Raw genomic sequence first — 22,533 nt, forward strand, 5'->3', positions numbered from 1 at the left:
GGTACTAAAATTAGTTCATGAGAACCTTTTTACCCCCACGAAAGTCCCTGCTAGAGAGCAGGGACTTTCGTGCGGCTCTCTTGTGAGAAAATAGCTATATTTCTGATTGGCTGGGCGGATTGCAAACCACGCCCCGTCAAACTCCCAAAAAGTTTTGTGAAGCCGCCATTTTATTTCCTCGCATTAGCATTATTAGCATTAGCCCAGCGCAGAAACTTAGAGAGACTAACTTATGGCAACACAAAATAAAACATGGGAGCGGTGGAGATGAGGAGGTGTCGGCGTTCTGGCGATTTACTCGGAAGGCTTCAGTAGAAGCTGCTGGGAGTCCAAGCAGCTTCTACTGAAGCCAGTCCCCAACTCCGGGGACTTCCGGCCGGGGACTTTGGGCGGCAGTATATGCCGTGAAGTGGTTTGCGGCCTGCCAGTAAACCCAAAGCAGAAGAAGAAGAAGTGACGTCAGCGGCTTCATTTGCCTAATCCACCCCCAGGGACTTATTCCGGTGTGAACGCGATCTGTACTTAGTTCATGAGAACTAAAGAGTTCTCATGAACTAAGTTCTCATGAACCTTTGTGGGAAAAGTACTGCGGTGTGAATGCGCCTATACAGTACAGTACTATTACGTCTGGGTCTCTGTGTTTCATTAAAGCTTCCGGTGCTAGCGAGCTACGCTAATGGATATAAGGAGTTTTTTCAACAACAAGGTGGAAGAGAGTCCTCTCCTGTCAGACTGAGAGGCTCAGTGAGCTAAAGGACTCTCTCAGTGTTTAGATAGTTAACTTTAGTCTAAGTTATCTCAGTGAGTCTCAAACGTTTTGGTCACGATTAATGTAAACAATTATTTCCGAGGCACACGTTTATATGATCATTATAGTTATAAAAAAATAAGAGAATAAATGAAAAACAGGTATGAAATACTAAATTTAATATGACAGTAAAAAAAGAATAAAGTTTAAAAGGGTGATTTGTAAAATATCCATAAAGAAAAAGTAAATCTGTTTACAATTCCGTTTCATATGGGTGTTGGGAGATGTATCTATAGATCTCTTCATTTTGCTCTCAAAGTGCACCAAATTGATGCTTTTAACTTCAATATTTAGAAATAAATCTTCCCGGGGGGGCTTGCCCCCGGACCCCCCTATGTTAGGTCCACACACCACCTATAAAAATAGCACTTTACTCCTGCTTACACCTATATGCCTTGAGCTGATTATCGTGCCTTCATTGTAACAGTCGCGGGTACACTGTGTATTTGCGTGGGGAATGTTGCAGTAGAAAATTCCACTGTAGCGCCCGGTACATTAATGGGAAACCCTAAATGTTTGAGCACCCTCTATGAAACGTCAAGCTACCCCACAGCATCCCCAAAATAAATCTCTGGCGCCGCCACTGAGCCTGACTATTTGTGTTGGGGGGGCCCGACACAAATTTTGTGTCGGGCCCCCCCCTTTTTCTCCAAAGGGGGGGCCTGACAGAAATTTTTTGAGAACCACTGGTGTATACCCACAAACATGCATAGCTGCGTTATAACAATACTGATATCTGGTAATTGTGTATCTGTGTGTACGTTACTCTGAGTTTGGCAACACGAACTCTTCCTCAGACTTGAACACCCCCCATCTGAGTCAGTGACCGTTTAAATCTGTTTGTGTGCAGCTTGCTTCGTTGTGTGTGGGTTCATATCAGACCAGTCAGGCCAGTTCCCCCATGTCTCTCTGTCTGTCTCGGACTGATGGCTATCCTCGGTGCATGACTCGTGAGTTTATAACATACATATTGTCCTTTTTATCATAGTGGTGGATTGTGTTTTTCAACTTCTACTACCTGTTAGAACTGTTCTCTTTATTTGTGTCTTCCTTCACCACGTAAACACATGCAGCTGTCTAAGTAGGGTGTCTATCTCTGGCATGTATTAGCAGTTTATATTTACATTTGTATACATAATTCCTCCATTTTTCTTATGTTTTTCCTTTTAAAGTTGCCTTTTCCTTGACTTGTTTGTACCTGAGAGAGTGTGTTTGTGTGATACAGTGTGCTGGCAATCAAGTCATCTTGGTCTTTGAATCACCCTCTCCTCCACCTCTAAAGTAGGTTTATGGCTGCACATGGCCTTCACTCCAACCACTCTGTTGGCGGAGAGAATACATTTCTCCATCTGTAAACTTTGAACTGGCTATCTACATATACTGTGTGTGTGTGTGAGAATCGGTGATTGCATGTCCTTCATTAACAGAGTCATTGGTTAATGTTTCACCTGTACAATGGTAACAGCACACACTCAAACACACACCTCCATACACACACTTGTGGTGGCGTAGAACGGCACCCCGTCTGATAAGAGCTATAGACCTCTTTCCCCCCAAAAGGGTTGTTTAAGGTTAAATACACTTCCACACATTGTCAACGTACTCTCCTTCTCTGTGTTTCTGGCATATATGAGTGGAATGTGACAGATTTGATCTGGATTGTATTCTCTTTATCTCCACTGTGTTTATCTGTTCATAAACACATGCTATAACTGCACGAGAAAATAAAGGTTTATTAGCGTTTGTTAACTAAACATAAATCATCATGATTAATGATTAAGATGCCTGGTCCCACTACAATCATGGCTTCATCAAAATTACTATCCCAAACAACTAACTGTTACATCTTTTTTTTTTTTTTTAAATGAAGCAAAAATAATTGTTTATGTTTAATATAACGACTTTGATGGTTTAGTAAAAGGTCATGGGTTGTCCTAAAATGAGTAAGGACCTGCATTTTATGGCCTAAACAAATATATTTTTAGCCATCCAGCCACACAATGAGGAGGGGGATAAAACAGGCATTCTTTATCCAAAATAATGAAGTTTTGTGGGCTTTTGAGATGGCTTGGCGTGAGCATGACGGGACTGACTCTTCAGTCAACCCTGGCATTTTCAGGGGATTGGTGGACTTTGTTTCCTGCACAAAGACTGCCACCATTTTTAAAGGCACGCCAAAGACGTACACCACATTGATTTACATACATCTTCAGCTTTTTGTATTACTGTTGATTATACCGTTGTTCTGTAATATATATATATATGTATATATACATCATATATATACATATATGTATGCAAGTATTGCTAATGCCATTGTTTTTACGTTTTTGTACATAGTCCTCAGTCTCAAATACTTAAATTGTTTATGGAGGCATTAAAATGTAAGACTGGTAAATTAACACTGAAAACAATGTTTCTCTCTTTTGTTGCATTAAGTCATACTGGGATGTTTGCTGAAATTGATTGCATGTGGCACAGCCCTACCTAGAAACAATTCCACCAGCCGCCACTGCTGTTTATTCTAAAAGGCGTCAGGCAAAGATTTACAGAAGCTTTCTCTGTGCTGTTTGAATGATTTTGAGTCTATATTGACCTACAAATGATTTTCTTTACAAAATGTGCCTAAAGATATACAAAAAGTTAATATTTAGTTTGATGAAACCACACGGTTGCTCCCTGGGTTATACTGTATGATCTCAGGTTGGTGAATACTGACGACTGAAGTGACAGATTCTAGGAACGTTTTTTATGGTTAGCTGTACTTGGTGTGATCTGTAAGTGTTTCTTTCCCACACACTCATAGAAAAGCAATGTTGATTTGATCCACCACTTCCAGAGATAATTCAACAACTATTGAATGAGTAGCTGTTAGACATTCATGATTCCTAGAAGATGAATCAAACTGGCTATGGTGACATTATGTTTATACATTATGTTAATGAGTAAAGGCCAGTATGTCAAGATGTTAAATAACAATAAATACATAATAACATTTGACCAGGGCTGAGCTCAAATCAGATTTTATTTTAGATATTGGTTTTTGCTGTTTAATACAGATATACATATATATTTTTCCAACTCAGCTGGTCATGGCTGGCTGCTTCATGATGGATGACCTATCCACATTTATTCTGCGAGTTGCAAAGTCTTGTTTCAGAAATGTTTACTACATCCTTATCCTTACCTACAGCTTTTATTTTATTCTAACTCTAACTTATTATTATTTCTTTCACTGCTTGATCCTTTTTATTTCTGTAAATACATCTGCACACTAGCCCATGACTTTTTCTTGGTTGTTGTCAATCATTTGTCACACCCTCTGCCCTTTTATACCTTACCCTCCCTTTCAGTCTTATTCCTTATCAGCTAAGAGAGAGAGAGAGATTGAAGGGAGAAAAAGGTGGTGGTGGGGGGGGTTACCTGTACTTAGTGGCCCCACCTCTCTCTCTTCTTGTCATTGAGAACGAGTAAACACTAAACCACCTTTGCTTACCTCCACACTCAAACACTGAGACGCAGGCAGGCAAGGAGACAGTCTAACTGCTGCATCCTGTCAACGTCACAAAGTCAATTTTTGTTTAAGCGTGATTGTTCAAAATCAAACCTTACCGCCATCATCTGCATCGTCGCCGCCTGCTCGTCGATATCTACGACCCTCAGTTTGGGATACAGGTAATGTGTTAATAACAACTCGTGTTTCTGTTTTTGTTTTAATGTCTCTGGAATCAAAAAATGTATATTTTAAAGTATCACTTTTTGTTTTTGCGTCAACCTGTCATTTAAATGCTTCAAAATGAAACTTATGATCTTGATGAATGTAATTCTGCAATTTAGAGGAGAACGCCTACTGAGCCAGAGTGTGCGACACTTTATTGCTACTTTTTAGATTAAAAGAAGATTGTCTGATAGTAAAATTGTTTGGAAATACTTTAGTTTGTCGTTATGATCCTCTCTGTTACCAAACCTTACTGTCTTCTGAAGGACACATTTAATAGAGTTTGTCTTGATGCTTATTTTACCCTCTACTTTCGGAGGAAATCTGCCAGTTGTTTCATCTGGCTAGAGTTGCTGCACTTCCCAGTTTCGTTGATTTGTCAGAGCCAAAATAATTATAAACAGAAACAAAGGCACTTAAACCAATCAGTGGGTGAAAGGATACCAAGAGGTCCTGACAATGAAACCAGTGGAACCAGTGGAGTGGCATGGCACTGTGTGTGTGTGTGTGTGTGTGTGTGTGTGTGTGTGTGTGTGTGTGTGTGTGTGTGTGTGTGTGTGTGTGTGTGTGTGTGTGTGTGTGTGTGTGTGTGTGTGTGTGTGTGTGTGTGTGTGTGTGTGTGTGTGTGTGTGTGTGTGTGTGTGTGTGTGTGTGTGTGTGTGTGTGTGTGTGTGTGTTTAGGGAGGGGGATACAAATTGCTCCAGTGACTACATGGAGAGGCTGGTATTAATATAGACCATAGATTTCCGGGTTCTCCGTCATATAACATGTGGACTTTACCCTTATGATGTGAGCTGTTTGTTGTGTGTGTGTGTGTGTGTGTGTGTGTGTGTGGTTGGGTGTTTGTGTGATTTATTTGGCATTGAATGCTATAAATGCAGTGAAAAGAGATACAATTCACTGTTCTAACGATTCAGTTTTACTTGTCCTCTTATTTACAATTAAAGCAAAGAGAGTTTATTGACAAATATTTCTTCAGTTTGGGCCATTGTGCCATTGTAGGAGTCTGAAACACGCTCTCTTGACTGTGTTTGTAGACAGGGTGGGACATTGTTTGATTATAAAAGTTTGTATGAAGGTGAGTTCATTAGAAAGCCTGCTAGGTAAGTGAAGGATGCTAAAATAAAAATGTTTTAAGTGTGTCACATATCAGCAACTCTCCTCTTGGCTTAAAGCTTGCCAGCATCCCCTTATGCCACACACACACACACACACACACACACACACACACCACACACACACACACACACACACACACACACACACACACACACACACACACACACACACACACACACACACACACACACACACACACACACACACACACACACACACACACAGGGGCCACTAAAGCCTTTATCACGAGTGTGTGACACTGTCAACGTCAGTAGTAATTGTCTGAAACAATGTCTGCTGTGGCCTTGAGCAGGCTAGCTGATTAGCCTGAGGAATGTATTTGCCTAAGGAAGCAAAGCCCCTTTGAGCTAGCGCTAAAGCTAAAGCAGCTCTTATGATTAGTAATGACTACGAAGCTGTGTGAGGGGACATATGTGGCAATTTACACTCGCAGTTGACCTTTTTATCCTGTCATGCTTTTATATTCAGTCTGAAACCAAAGCCCTTAGGATTAGCTTGAATCAGTCATTGTCAATGCTGGTGCTGGTATTTCAGTTAAAGAGAAAATGGCTCTTTGTTACATCGCCTAAAGTCGTAGTGTTGGGGGTGCTTTGGGTGGACAAATGTGTAGGTCCTAAAGGCAGGGGGGCCCTCAGAGTAAATGAACTGGAATCATACCTCCGTGTTGAAGTCGGGTTGAGCTGAAGTCGGTCACTAACGCACTCCGTCTGACCTGAAATTCTTCAGTTTCACTTTAAAGTGCTTTCAGCTCTGAGGGAGGCCCGGACATTTGGTCCCCTCCTCTCTGATCGTTAGCCTCTCAGGCTGCTCTCCATAATCACTCTATCATTTTTTCTACTTGTCTCCCCCCTCCTCACCCTTCTCCCTCTCAGCTTGCCCTTCCTCTCTACACCTTCCCTTCTTCCCCCCCTGCCTCTCTCCTTTGAGCTTGAGTGAACCACAGGAATGAGGGTGACAGGTACATGGATCGGAGCCGAGAAACAGGACTGGAGCACGGCTGTCTTTGGTCAATGTGTTCATTTGTGCTTAAAATGTTACTTTTGACAGTCAGTGCTTTATAGTCTCCATAATGTTAACTCCTGGATATTGAAGGGTCACCTGTAGTGTTCCCAGTTATGCTTTTGCGTCCTGAAGTAGCTAATGAGATCCTTGATCTTAAAACATTCAAAAATGGACTGAAATAATGCTGTTTTTCTAAAAATGATTGTTCCGGAAGACACTTTTAATGCGTTGTTGTGTATTTATGTTATTCTGTTAAATAGACCAAACATAGGTTACGTCATATGATAATTATGGACATGCCCTTCAGGCTGAAATGTAGGTCTTTATTGATTTTTTTTTATTGAATCTCTGAAGTAAACCTGCTTTCATGCACAAAATGGGCACGCACCATATGAAGCAGGAGTTCGAAATGGGACCTTTTTCTCATATTGTTTGACGTAATTATTTTATACATTGTTCTTATGAAACAATTATACAAATATAGCTTCTTTAAGTGTTAAGTAAAGATTAACCACGTCATTTTGAGATCTTGGAGGAAAATAAATCTAACATTTTACAGACCAATGAATTGATAGTTGCACCATTCATTTTGCTTTGTAAACTACTATCCAGGACTGTGTGCTAATATTTACTCAGGGACAGAAAAACAGATAATGTTAAGACTGTGATAACGCAGCTTCCCTCAAGGTGACTTAATGCTCCATCCTGTCTTAGTCAGCATGCTGACAGTTGAATTGGGTGAACCGCAGTGTGAGGACATCATGAGTCCTGAGGGTCAGCCACAGTTCTCACTTCTCTCTGTCAGGTCACTGCTTGCCTCTGTCATTTACTGCTGCAGACTTTCATAATGCAAAAGACACTGAAATGTATTTTATAGCTTTATATTCAAGACCAGCAGACACATATTTCCAAGTATTCCTGCCTCACATTTTAAAGTAAATGAATCATCTAAGTATTCTATGGACACAGTGAAATTGTGTAAACTACCTGAAACAATTACACAAAAAATCACAGCAGGAAACAGTTTGATGGTTTCTGCACTTGTCTTAGAAACTGTTTCCAGGAAAACTCAGCGTGAGATTAACACTGTGGTGCACCCCCCCAGGTCGTATCGCTCTACAGAAAGAAACAGCAGGACCTCGAGTCTTGTGACACGCTACTCATTTAATTATATGGATGGAGAGAATTCAAGCTTTCCGGCCAAGATACTGATTACCAGCAACGCTTTATTGCTGACTTTATTCCTGCTCATTCACACTTTTTTGCCTGTGTTGCAATTTCCAGTGTGTGTGTGTGTGTGTGTGTGTGTGTGTGTGTGTGTGTGTGTGTGTGTGTGTGTGTGTGTGTGTTTGTGTGTGTGAGAGAACCAGCTTATCAACGGAAACCAGCAATGTACAATAAATAAATATAAAAGTCTGTAAAGTTTGGTTTCCATTCTCCCATCATGAACAAAACGCCATCCTGATAATGTACGTTTTTATGCATAATGTTCACTATTTTTGTAACTTTGCCATGCACAGAGCCGGCAATGTTCTATATTTGCTTATTCTCATAAAATCAAAAATACTGTTGCACTGAAAATGTGTATTAAGCCACAGCTAAAAATAATCCCTTTCACTGGATTGTTCCTGCAGCAGTTGTTGTATGTGGCGTGTTTTTGTTTCCAACCAATGATTTAGTGAACACGAACAATGATTAAGAGACCAGAGTCAGTAAATGTTTTTCCTGAATTTGTCAGATTTACCTGTGGGGTTCAACGGTTAACCGCTGACCTGATGGTCTGTGCGGTCACCAGAACACCTGAAGCCTCAGAGGCGCGTCTGCGTCCTGATTGGCTCGCACTAATGAATGACAGTTAATCTTTTATTTAGATTGACCCACTCGGCTTTGAGCAGGGGTACTCAACTTATTTTTCCCTGGGTCACTTTTCCCAAAATGACCGAGTTAGGACAGGGAATCCTCCACTAGCATATTGTTTGTCTTTTTTATATTTTGTATGGATTTATTGGACTCTGGCACCTTATTTAAATGAAATGTGACTTGTGATGTATTTCACTCCTTCTAATATCTTCGTAGTGGTTTTGACACTTTTATAATTATTAAAGGTCTCGATCATTTGTGCTCTAATCTCTTCTTTTGTGTCTCTCCATCGTTCTCTGGTCTTTATGCTAAATAGACTTTCTTTTGCCTGTTTGCTCAGTCGTTAAGGAGTGGGGCTGGTTTCAATAGCAGCTGAAACTCAGCGCACTGTTGACCACACACTGTGACTTTCATCTCTCTCCCTCTTACCCCATTTGCTCTCTCTGTCCCTCACTCCCTCTTTTCTTGCTTTTTTTCTCCATAACACTGTGGGGAGTTTTTTTAGACAGAAACTGAGCGAGTGACGTTTTCTCTCTGTCGTTTCTCTACCTGCTCTCTTGACTGCCCAGGAAGGTGTGAATTGTTTGGTTAAGTTAAGCTGTGCTAGGAGCATGTTCACCGTTGTTATGTACAAAAAACACATGTGCATGCCCGAATACACACACACACACACACACACACACACACACACACACACACACACACACACACACACACACACACACACACACACACACACACACACAGTTGTAGTCTTGTGCTGACATGACATTAATCACTCTAGTGGTTACTCCCAGTCAGAATTTCCAAATGCCGCTCAGAGTAAGACAACAACATGAGGAAGTATTAAAACCCCGGCTGACCGTTTCCTGACATTTTTGGGCAATTTCTGCAACTCTAAGCAGAAAACCCTGAAAACCATTGAAAACTACTTTTCCCATTAGCCTCCTCTCCTCCCACTCCCATCACCCACTGTGTCTTCATTAGTTACAGAGTGAAGATTTGCAGCTTTGTGCAACAGCTACTTTGTGTATTTATCAGGGGTCAAAGAAGTTTTCAGAAAAGTATCAAGAGTAAACATAGAAAAGAAAATGCCCCCTGTGACTGAGATAATGTGAAATAATTTGAATCCAGTGGTCACAAGGCAAAAGGTTTGGGAATCACAATTGAAACATTTATGTGACTACCTAATTACTTTCCACTTGTGATTTATGTGTCTGTGTTTGTGTATTCAACACTTAAAAATGTTTCCCCTAAACTTCCTGAGAAGTATGGCTGGGCTCTGCCCACACACACACACACACACACACACACACACACACACACACACACACACACACACACACACACACACACACACACACACACACACACACACACACACACAGTACGTGCTTTAGCTCCTCCTTCACAAGCTCTAATGCTTTGGCTCAGTGTGTGTGTGTCTGGAGGAGGCTGGCCCCTGTGCTCAGTGCCCTGCTGTACCTGCCTCTCATGGAGGTGGACTAACACTCCCAGAGCAGCGCTGTGAAGCAACAGGGTAGCTATATCCTCCTTCTCCTTCCTCTTCTCCTCCACCAACATCCCTCTGCTGTGAGATCCTCCTCTGCTCTGTTTCACTCTCACTTCCTTCTCTCTCTGTGACTGTTATTGTTTTTTAGGGATTCTTTACTCTTCAATGAGACTCTTTAAAGATTATTATTTAACAGTTATGTCCATACATTTTTTCTGAAATTTGAAGGGAGGCTTGAAAAGTGTTTGCATGTGTGTGATGTGTTAAAACAGTAGATTTTGCATTTGTAATTGTTGATGTTTCATTGATCCCATCCTGTTGCCTTGTGACCATGTTGTCAGGGGCTTCTGGGTAGTCTTGCCCATGTGCGTGCGCACACAGCTAAGATGGCGGCATCCTAGTGGCCTGTTTTTTTCTGTATCAGTGTCACTTAGAATATAACATCAAACTAAAGACATGCTGCATAATCTGCCTTACATTGAGAGTAAAAGACAGAATTGTTGGTTTTCAAACTTCTGAATAAGATGAAAACATGATAGCAGTGCAGATTTAATGTCAGGTCTTCTTCCTTTTTCTACTTGTGAGGAACTTTAATAATGCAAAGAAGAAAGATGGAATTTGCCAGCAGTAGTCAATCTGGGCTGACCGTATAATCCTGAGGAAGCCAGTAAAAGCCTTTTTGCCTTCTCATAAAGCAATTCAGTCTCCAATAACCCGCTGTTAATACATAGAGAATCAGGTGCTTCTATCAATCATAAACACAATGTAATGGACAATCTCCTCAGCAATAACTGGAACACTTTAACCCGGCAGGATGGTGCTGTTACCCAATCAAATCTTCGCTCTCTACCTCCCTGTGCATCTCCGACTTTATAACCTTTGACCAGGTGAATGCGTTTCGTGATCTGATTGTCTGTGCAGGTTATGCTTTCCCCTAGCTACTAGCTGTTCCTGCTGTGCTGAAAACAAAGCGGTTTGATTAGGATAGAGGAAACACACATTAGTTATAATTTTCTTTCTAACAATCTAGTTTAATAATAACTGAGACGTCAACTTGAAGTCTTTAGGCTGTCTCTGAGTAAAGGCTGTGATTTGTGTTTGTCACAGTTAATCATCTACAGGTTGCTGCCTCAGTTTTGTTGCTTGCTCTCTCTTTCACACACACACACGCACGTACGTACGTTTAAGGTCAGACCTTTCAAGGAGTTGAACATTTTCAAACATTTCATTTTTTTCACTTATATACATTTACAGATTTCCTGTCAGGTTGCATTACTTGCATGTTTGCCTTTTTTCTTATCTTTATACACTTTTTCAGATATGCACACACACACACTGACTATTCTCATTTCTTTATATTATGCAAGGGAAGAGAGGTTATAACAGACCCTCTCAGTTTTGCTTCGCTTGGGGTTGTGATTTCCTGAGTTTCTTCGAGAAAAGGAAAACCTCAGCACAACAGTGGCACTGAGGAAGTAAGGAATATCTCCAAGTGGTCAAAAGCAGGAAGTAGGGAACCCCAACACCAAGGCTTAACAATAAATATATTATATTTACATTACATATATTACAAATGTACTCTGCATTATGCACACACACGCATAATGGTTTATTTTTAAAGATTTCTAAACTAACTTTGTTACACAGTGTTGACCTGCTTAGCTTCTTTTCTTTTATCACAGAGCAGAACTCCCAAAGCGCATATTGTCCTCCCTTTGTCATCAGTCTGGCGAGATAAGGCTGATAAGAGATGGAGTCATGTTAGCACTTCACACGATAGAAGGAACAGAGGGAGGGCATGTTGAGCTGTGGAAGCACAGGGGAAACAACACTGACATAAGGAATACAAATCCGTTGGCCATTTGGAAAATCTTGGGTGGTGAACACTGTATCCTCAGGGCGTGTTATCACAAACTAGATCTCAAAAGCTCTGGCAAAATTAATGTGTTATATGCTCTAATGTCATCCCGACCTATGTCAACATGCAGTGAGAAACTACTGGCTATTGATAGAAGGAGGAAACAACCTCCTGGCTTTCCGCTCTCTTGGTCTTTGCAGTTTTTTTCAACTTTGCGCATGTTTTGACCTTTTGTCCTGTACATATCAATAAATGCATGAATAAGAAGTGTGCTTCAACCAGGAACATGACATTTAAATGTGTACATTATGTCAACAACACATTTTTAAAATATTTTTAAGTCCTTTAATTCCATCAAGCTGACATTGGCATCATTTTTGTTCCACTGTGGACGAGGTGCAGGTCATTCTAAGCCCTCCAGCCTTGGGGCAACTAACATGTGTACAGGTGTGTCCATCTGTGTGTGTCTGTGTGGGAGAGTGGGATATTGGGTCAACTCAAATGAGTGAGTGCGTTACCATGGTTGCTAGGCTTAGTAGCGTTACCTTTGTTGGCTGCCTCACCTATTTCCATCAAAGTCCAGGCAATCTTGTGACGCACCAACACGCCCACACACTGCCTGTCTAACTAGACATAGGTGCTCTTTTATTTAGTCTTTCTACTAACATGACCTTTAATCTGACACAACTAGTTTGCTTTGTAGTGTGCTGTGATTGGCTGCCTCAGATTTAAAATGATTGTTCCGTTCTGAATGCTGGCAATGTGGGAAAATAAGAGAGCAAGAGGTTTATTCTCTGGAAGGCGATTTCTGATTGTTCCCTGTTCCTATTATAACCCTTAATGAAGCGGCACACACACCGAAACACACACACACACAAAACAAGATGAACCCACACACTCTATAACACTCATGATAAAGAAGTTGAAAGTCCAACACCCTCTTGTGGTGAGTGTGCGTCAGGTTCATGTGCACGATAGATTAATGTGTACAGCTTTTGTCACAGCATGAAGTGGGGTCATATTTGACTCAGGATTCCTCATCTAGCTCAACTCCAACATGTCCAACTCACTGCTGACACACACACATACACACACACATATACACACACAATGAGCATGTGACCCAGTCATACTCAGTGAACCTTGAGCTGGAGGTTTCAGGGTTTACAGCCCTTCATTCTCTCTGATAGGGGTCAGTGATCAGCAAGGGATCTGAGGAACTCAACAAAACAAGGTTGTAAAACCACTGATAGGGGAAGGTGCCCCTGTGGTTTTATAGATGCTGTATTTTCCTCATTCTGTCCAATCGCATTATTTGCCTTTGGGTCGTTTTGTAAGCTAGTTAATCTTGCGTGTGATTGCGTCTGCATACTGATACCTTTTAGATTCTAAAAGCAGCTCAATTGTTGTTGGTACACTCATGTTGTAAAAGGTTCATTCTGAACACTACCAGGTTTTCTTTTATTCTTCCCTCTTGTGTTTACGTCTTGGATATAAGTTGTGGTTGATACAATTGACTGTAATTGATAAACCTGTTTCTCTTTGCCCTCTTCAGGCCCCAGATCTGATTGGATGGTTTTGTCAGAATGACAGCCGAAGATCCTGCTTCCTCGTCAACCATGAGCAACAACGCTGCCCCCCCCAAACCCTCCCAGCCTGCCGGAGCCTCACACAACCCTCTCCATGGACAACTCAACGTCCCTGAGGGAGTTGCAGGTGCTCCCAATGAGGCTGCACTGGTCACCCTGATGGATCGCACCGGCTACACTATGGTCCAGGAAAACGGTCAGCGTAAATATGGCCCTCCTCCTGGTTGGAATGCTGCATCTCCACCACGGGGGTGTGAAATCTTTGTGGGCAAGATCCCACGTGACGTTTATGAGGATGAGCTAGTCCCTGTGTTTGAGTCCGTAGGGCGTATCTATGAGATGCGGCTGATGATGGACTTTGACGGGAAGAACAGAGGGTACGCGTTTGTGATGTACACAGAGAAACACGAGGCCAAGCGTGCTGTGCGTGAGCTCAACAACTATGAAGTGCGGCCGGGGCGGCTGCTGGGGGTCTGCTCCTCCGTGGACAACTGCCGTCTTTTCATTGGTGGCATCCCAAAGACCAAAAAGCGTGAGGAGATCCTGGAGGAGGTCTCCAAAGTGACAGAAGGGGTGCTGGACGTGATAGTTTATGCCAGCGCTGCAGACAAGATGAAGAACAGAGGCTTTGCTTTTGTAGAGTATGAGTCACACCGTGCAGCCGCCATGGCTCGCAGGAAGTTGATGCCTGGGCGTATTCAGCTCTGGGGCCACCAGATCGCAGTCGACTGGGCCGAGCCAGAGATTGATGTGGACGAAGACGTAATGGAGACAGTGAAGATCCTTTACGTCAGGAATCTCATGATGGAAACCAGCGAGGAGACAATCAGACAGGTGGGACATCAGTTTAGGGATTTCTCGATGCTGGGTTTTATTGGGTAAAGAGCATACATTACAGGAAATATACTACTAATAGAAAACATTAACCAATCACTCATTGTCTCTGTCAATCAGGTGTTCAACCAGTTCAATGCTGGATGTGTTGAACGAGTGAAGAAAATCCGTGACTACGCCTTCGTCCACTTTACCTCCAGAGACGACGCTGTCGTGGCCATGGACCACCTCAATGGCACAGAGGTGGAGGGGTCCTGCATCGAGGTGACTCTCGCCAAGCCTGTTGATAAAGAGCAGTACTCTCGCCAGAAAGCCTCCAAGGGAGCTCCAGCCACTCCAGAGCCGGCACCACAGAACTACGTCTACCAGTGTGATCCCTACACATTGGCCTACTACGGTTACCCATACAACACCCTCATTGGACCCAACAGAGACTACTTTGTCAAAGGTTAGAATGAATTGCTTTTTTGTATGTGCTTTAGTGATCATTTGCAAAAGCCACTTAGTTTTTCTGAAAGCCATCTTTATATGTTAAAGTTGGTGGCAGAAACTCTGTGGACCAATGCACTGCTAAAGATCTCATGATGACATCCAAGAGCTATTGTAGGATCAATGACAAACACACATTTATAAATTAGCTATGATTTGTAAATTATCATGATGACTAAGATAATAGTGATTTTATCTTTGATGACTAGAATTTATTTGATGAAAGTTTTAAAATCTTAACTTGATAAGGGTTTGTGACTTGTTGTTAATAAGACAAAGACAAAATAAGGTGATGGGCCAATGATGCTAATCCCATTATCGTTGATGAATGATTACAAATGGTATTTGGGTGGCAGCAGGAAAATCTATTCGACTTTCAACAATCATTGTGTTTTGGTTTTCTCTCCAAAGGATCCCCAATGATACAGAACAATGGTAATCTCTCTCATCCTTATTCCTACTTATCCCTTCAATGAACAATGAGCTTTCTTGCCATGTGACAAACTATATGTTTTCTAACACCATTCTTTTCCCGCTGTGCTGTCAACTCCCATTTCATGCTGGGTTACTGCAGAGATTTCAATAAAGCTAAGAACATTGGCAAAACATTTGACAGTGCCATGAACTTAAGAGTCAGATCACTGCTGCGGAAAAAACGCAAAGTTACCCTAAACTCAAACAGATATTGTTTACATTTCCGGTAGCAACTGCACTTCTTGAGCAGATATTTACCTTAAATAAGAGCTCTTCTTGCTGAAGCAGTCTTTATATTTTGGGAGGAATTCTCAAAGAAGTTCTGAACCCATCATAAAATATTGTTGCGCTTCAAAAATTCAGTACAAGTTGCCCTTACTGCCCAAGTCCTAAACCACAACCCCTGTCAACGTATTACTTTAATTGTATTTTAAGCAGGTACTGTGCGAGGTCGTGGTCGTGCTGCTTCAGGTAACCGTACCCCTGGGCCACGGGGGTCATACCTGGGAGGTTACTCTGCTGGTCGTGGCATCTACAGCCGCTACCATGAGGGCAAAGCCAAGCTCGACAAGCCCTATGAGCTGATGCCCAGTCTGGAGCTTGCTGCCTCTGTCAACTCCATTGGCATGAAACCTGGCACAAGTCAGTGAGATAGATATATACATCCTTGCCCATCTCAAACGCCTTTATTAAACCTTCCAGCTCGTAATTTCCTGTCTCTCTCTCCTGTGTGGTTTGAGGAACACTTAGTAAATCACTTGATCATGGTTGTTGCTGGATGGTCAGGCGCAAAAGGACTTCCTTTCTTTTTACCCTTAAGAACTACGACACTAAATATCTGTCCTTTCCAGCATGACCAGAAAGTAACTGCTATGATTTATTCCTCATTCTGTCCTTTTTTCCTCTCAAATTTTTCTTACCTGGTGTTCAGACCAAAAGCAGCACTGTGTTAGAATAACACAAGGCGCTACGTCGTTGGGGGTGTACTGTTGAGACCACGAAATATCAAGCTATCAGAGGCTAAACCCAGCCCACTGTTTTTTGATTGGCCAACGCAGAATTCATGGCATTTTGTCAGGGCAAAAGTTGATTTATGTGCAGGATGAGACAATATTTATTGTCTTAAAGCGCTTTTGACGCCCCCAATGCAGTGGTTGCATTGAACTGAATGGGAACGTTTTCTAATGCAGTGCTGTTGTCTGTCTGAACATGGCCGACGTATGTGGTGAACAACCCAATCTCCTTTAACACATGCAACTCAACTCCAGTTTTTTACTGAAAAGTGGCTGACCGTGTCTTGAATGTAAAACAAACATTTATCCCAAAAAGTGTTGGCTTGTCAAATTCACAATTTGACCTCAACAAGTTAAGAAAATGTCTCTGTAGAAGCAGCTGTTTCAGGCTTTGTTGGCACTATGACACTTACATTCAAGAACGGAGTTGAGATGTGAATCCAAATGAACAAACAAAAATTACCTTTCTCAACTTTTCAATCACGTCTACTATTTTCACTTGAAGGATAATACCAGTGTCCTGCACTGCTTATACATTAAGCCTACATGATCAACATCAGCATTGTTTAGTTTTTTAAATATGTGGTCTACAGTCTATATGAGGCGGAAATGAATTGCTGTCAAGTGGTTTTCTGTTAGATGGCTTCTTTTTAAAGGTTTGTTTCTTGGTTATTTTTTCTTTCCTGAAGGTAAGCAGAAGGAAATGCATATTTGTATCAATGAGGGAGAAGCTACCCAACTCATATAAGGCTAAAACAGGATCAACTACATTCAAAATTGAAAGTAGAATATTAAAATGTAGAAACTTCAATGATAGAAGTGCAATGTTAAAATTCACACAGTGGTATTATTATTTCATCTTCATGCTTATTACCAAACAAAAAAGCAACTATACTTACCAGATATTTGTAACATAACTTTAAATATTTAACTTTTTGTTAATATTTATGGCATATATTTGGGGTTCAGAGGTCCCTAATAAAGTGGACGCTCTTGATGCTCTTTCTGAAAAGATTTTACCTAAATCTAATCTGGAGTTTAGTGTTAGTCCAGGACTGTGTGGTCAGCTTAAAAATACCTTTGTCCATCTGAAACAATGACTGACGTTGTGTTCGCTCTGTGTGTGTGTATGTTTGGTGTGTGGGTATGTGTTGGAGCACTGAGGTTAATCCATAGCACCATTATAATCCGAATCACACCCCAACGCCAACTTGTGTAACTTGTTTTTTCCCCTTCTTGACTTAATTGTTTCCTTCAACCTTCAGTGCTTTAGCAGGCACTCCTTTTGTACATTTCCTTCAAATCTAAGTATACCTGTGTCTGTTTGAGCTTTGGTCCATGTTTGACCTTTTATTTATTTTATTGTAAAAGGAAAAAAAAAACTATTTTGCTTTATTATGTTGTCTGCAGTGGTCCCATCTGTTATCCAAGCTCTCATTATTGTTTCTCTTTGCAGTGGGAATGCAGACTCTGGGGGGGCAGTACCCCATGTTCAGCACGGCTCCTACAGCCAAGCTGATGGAGGATGGGAAGGTGCACGCGGTTGAGCACCTTATGAACCCTCTGGCCATGCAACACGCTGACCACAACAGCGCTAATGGCGGTGCCAGCATCCTCCCTGCGGTATCTACCCCTCCTCCTTTCCAGGTGTGCACAATGACACTGTTACTGACTCGTAAATATGATTGGATAAAGATGTTAAATCTCCACTTTCAGCTCAGGGCATATTACTTGATGCAGTAAACCAGGCCGCATGGGTACTTCATCATAAAGTGTAGAGAACTGATTTTACACACAATAACTCATTAAGCTTAAAAGAGTACTCCATAGACTTTGCACTGTACCATTGGTGGAGTCAAAAGCCAGTATCAAAAAGTAACAAATTGGCTGCATCGGAAACAAAGATATCACATTTGGCATTACCCACAATGCAACTTATATTTAAGCGTCAAATAACATGCCGTGGAATAAAATAATATTAGTTACGTAACACCACAGATTACATGACACATTATGTACTGTATTTTTTACTTTGGGAGCTTTATGTCTGACTTTTTAAATGTAGAACTCACAATTGAATGCATTCATTTAATAAAAAATGTACTAAATGGTTTAGTAATCCTCTTATTCAATATAGTCCTCCTTTCCTCTTTTCTGCATTTCTCAGGGCCGTCCTATCACTCCTGTCTACGCCATGGCCCACAACGTGCAGCGCATCCCGACGGCCGGCCTGTACGGAGCCGGATACGTCCCCATCGCAAACTACGCTGCTAACTCGGCAGCTCTGGCCGCTCTGCAGAAGAACGCGGTGGCGGCCGCGGCGTACGGAGGATACGCCGGCTACGCAATGCCTCAGGCCTTCCCCGCCACAGCCTTCCAGCTGCCCCTCCACGATGTCTACCAGACATATTGAGTCGGAGGGTCAGACATATGAAACATCAAAGATACCCTGCCTGTGACTGAACCACCAACCCAACGTCTGTCCCATCACACAGACACATCTCTTGAACTCGTGAACATCAAAAAGTTCTAAAGGAATTTGAAGCATATATTTAGAAAACAGAAACAATGACATCTCATATCTGTCCTGGTCTAAGTATGTATTGGAAACAAGGCAACCATATGACTGGCTTAGTTATGCATCATTACTGACTTATAACACACATAGAGAACAGTCTAATCACTGAGGAAACCTATCTGCACCGTCCTCCCACGATAAGCATTAACTCATAAAGACAACCATCAGTATGAGTTTCTCTCTGTCTTTGACACCCGCCAAACACTGAAGGTACATTCAAGTATTTATGAAGAGAAAATTACTTGTATTCTCTGTAGGCTTCTCTTATTAATTAATGGAGTGGTCTTTGTTCTCTGAAGCAGGAAAGATAGAGCTTTACATATTTGTTTTTTAACTGTAAAAATGTGGGGGTGAAAAGAAAGAAAAGTTAATTGAAAGAAAGTAAAAGTACAACAGGAACTACTGACAAGAAAGGATACCACTAAGATAACTGTTCTTGGATATAGGCCTACTAATATTCTGTTTTCATTCAAATATAGTATTTTAGCCAACTCTACAAGCTGTAGGTGATGCTGTCCGTCCATGCTGGTTGAATGTGTGAGCTTCAAACATGCCTGTTTGGTACTTTTTGGTTTATTTAGTATTTTGTGTGTTTTAAATGAAGGTTTTTAAATGTTATATTTTGCCTATAGTTAGTAAGCTCGTTTTTATGTATTCTCTTTTACTTTTGGAAACTTCTCCTATCTTGGTTTGTTTGAAGAAAATGTTGCCAGTTATATAATAGTATTGTGATTCGTTGTGGAACAAATACTAGAGAAAGAAAACTGGAAAGCTTTTTCAACATGAGTGATCTATACAGTCAGCCTGATAGACAGCGACACCATGTACATGGAGAAGTTTCCCATGCTCACAAAGTTTGCTGAAAGGGGACTGAACAGATGTTAGTTGTTTTTTTTCTTTAATTTACACACATCTTTATTATTGAGTTTTTGATTTGTTTGACTTTTGAAAGGTGAACAAATATGGACAGAAATGAGAGACATTCTCCTGTGTGGACTGGAACACTCTGCCACTTAAAGCGCTCCTGCATTTGACAATGCTAACCAAAAAAACCGTCAAGCTACATCGCTCCAGTCTTTTGATATCAGAAAGCTGCTCAGTGCCTTACATCTGTAGACGATGCCACCTTGTGCTTTCCACTGTGCCTTTAACAACAATGTGAAGCCCCTGTGGTTGGTACAAAAGAAAGGACTCACAGACTGCAGTTTTCTCCATTTATGTTTCCAATGCTTTGGTAATACTGTGTTGTGGTGAAGTGTGTTTCAGTCTCTGCAGACTTCTCTCCTGTAGTCTCCTCTCTGAAGGCTCCTGCAGTAACACTCCGCATGTCCGTCTCATCTTTATTTCTCGTCCTCCAAACTGTGCTTGACCTAGGTGCACTTAAACGTATTTATAAAAGGCAAGAGATTGCAACTTTCATATGAAGAGATATTAAATACTGAGCATGAAATAATGTGTAAACTGGGCTAGTTGGCGTTTCTCAATTACTGTATGTGTGACAGAGTTTTCCCTTGTGGATTAAGCATTAAAATAACCCTAATGAATGTTTCGTAGGCACTTTTTAAACTCTGCAGTGTGTTGGAAACAAGTGTAATGTTGGACTGGGAATAACTGGAACAATAGCTCACGCTGAAATATAGAAGTAGCCATGCATGTTTGTGCTACAACACACAAAGGCAAAGGATGCAACCAGCTGCTGATTATGAAGTCACACTCCACAACCTTTATATAAGAGAATGCAGAAATGTGTATGTGTAAACCAGTTTAGGTAGTTTTTAATTTTCCATTCCAAATGTTTTATTCGTTGTTTGAATTGTATGTGCTTATTTTCATCATCTCCTCATAATATTTACTATATTTTACAGTGTAAACAATGTAATTACTTTTACTCTGAAGAAAGCTTGGATCATGACCAATTTTGATGTCAAAGAGGTAAATAACGAAAATAGTATGCACGGCAAACAAAATATATTTGTCTCATCTCACTCCATCTTCTACATTTGGCTTCCCTACTCCTCTAAAACTGGATTTCACATAGAAAACAAATTGCTGATAACTGTTATTTTCTTGTATGATGACATTAAGTCAGGATATATTTAATATATGCATTTACGTGTTTTGTCTATGAAGTGAGAAGAAAAGGTATAATATATTCTAAAGCATATTTCTTTTCTTTATCTACACATTGTTTAGGGATGTCAGAGTAACAAAAGTAGAAGAAAAGGGTTTTTTTGCGAAAATGTCCAATAGTTTTTTAAACCATTCAAGGTTATTGTGTTTTTGTCATTTGTAATATTCTAAATGCTATTTTGTACTGGATTTGGTGATATGAGTGGGAACACAGAGACCTTCTAGCAACATTTGATCAGTTTCAACCAAATCTGGTCCATTGCAGTGTTACAGCCCTTTGAGCTGTTGGTGCATGTCAGTTTTTGCTGAACTGTTAAAGGTCTCATCATGATTTGACAGCCATCTAAACTAACAAATGTGTTAGACGGCAGGGGATTGTGTCCCTCTGGTTCTGCCTCCCTCTCAAAACACCTGCTTTACTTTCTATTGCCTGCATTTCACCCACACCACAGCTGCAGGAGGAATTATTGTGTCTGTGGCATGGACACATGCCTTGTTTAACATAGGTGTTACCATTTTAACTTTTCCTATAGTGTGTGCCTTATTGCCAAGATGTGCCCTTTGCTCTACCTTTGTAGACCTTTGCAGACTGTTTTCTATCTGAAGGTTTGTTTAAAAAAAAGCTTGTTCTGTATTGTTATATTTATAGCGATAAAGTAGATAAATAAAGCATTTTCAAAAGGATGCAATGCTGTTGAAATTCATTTTGTTTGTCTTAAAGCTTTCCTTTTATACTATTTTTAGTCATATATTATAGGTCTCAGATATATACAAATATATAAAAAACATGTCTATGAAGTGCTTTGCTCAAAATACCAAACAGATCACCCGTTCTAGCCATGCTTCATACCCCTCTATTTCAGCCCTGTTAGAGAAGTGCTGATTCTGGGTCAGTAGCTACGGGGCCACGCCCCCTTTGGAGCACACATGCTGCAGAGCTGCACAGAGAGAGAGAGAAGTAGATGCCCAGCTAAATGCTGCCGTGATTAAACGCCATATCATGTTCATGTAAACAAAGACTATATTCCTTCCAAAACACGTTGCGCATTGTTTCTGATAGAGATGTTTCTGACAGGGCCGTGGGTGTAAAGCCAGCCCACATTTCCGATATTAAGTCATATCAGACGCAAATCTGGATCAGCTCCGTTGTACCCCCGTTTTTAGAGATTTGGGTACGGAGGAAAATAGAGAGGGTTTTAGGGGACACATATGTATGTATAAAAGACATACAAAAGTGCATTTTGCATAATAGGAGACCTTTAAGTTATATTCCCCTGAATCTGACTAAACCATGTCAGCCAGCTTAGTTTTAGATTAAAGAGCATAACTACAAAGTGCTAAAAGGGTCAGAAGTTTTTTGAAAGGTCCAGAGGCAGAGGACTTTGACTCCGACCTCTGTCAATGGAAACCCATCCCTGACCTTGTACAACAGCTACTATTAAGCAATGTGTCATGGTGGAGAGTGGAGAGACACCACAGTGTTTGGAGATGGTTTCATAAACGTTTCTGTGGCAGGTCAACTTTAC

At 41.1% G+C, this 22,533-nt stretch overlaps 1 protein-coding gene across 15 annotated transcripts in view; it reads left to right on the top strand.

Annotated features, from left to right (window-relative positions):
- rbm47 (RNA binding motif protein 47) overlaps window positions 1-21,691 on the top strand; it is a 31,406-nt gene extending 9,715 nt beyond the window's left edge. For 3 of the 15 annotated variants that reach the window (XM_034211632.1, XM_034211628.1, XM_034211629.1), the window contains 6 exons: window positions 13,456-14,323; window positions 14,444-14,771; window positions 15,224-15,247; window positions 15,722-15,928; window positions 17,756-17,946; window positions 18,437-21,691. In XM_034211632.1, the coding sequence (XP_034067523.1) occupies window positions 13,487-14,323; window positions 14,444-14,771; window positions 15,224-15,247; window positions 15,722-15,928; window positions 17,756-17,946; window positions 18,437-18,712 (1,863 nt within the window). In that variant the 5' untranslated portion in view covers window positions 13,456-13,486 and the 3' untranslated portion in view covers window positions 18,713-21,691. Of the gene's footprint in view, window positions 1-4,257; window positions 4,484-9,974; window positions 10,070-13,455; window positions 14,324-14,443; window positions 14,772-15,223; window positions 15,248-15,721; window positions 15,929-17,755; window positions 17,947-18,436 lie in introns of those variants that run through there. The other 12 variants (XM_034211630.1, XM_034211633.1, XM_034211634.1 and 9 more) reach the window with 12 other exon arrangements.
- Window positions 21,692-22,533: the final 842 nt, after the last annotated feature.

Source organism: Gymnodraco acuticeps, unplaced genomic scaffold (assembly GCF_902827175.1).
Source record: "Gymnodraco acuticeps unplaced genomic scaffold, fGymAcu1.1, whole genome shotgun sequence".
Lineage (NCBI taxonomy): Eukaryota > Metazoa > Chordata > Actinopteri > Perciformes > Bathydraconidae > Gymnodraco > Gymnodraco acuticeps.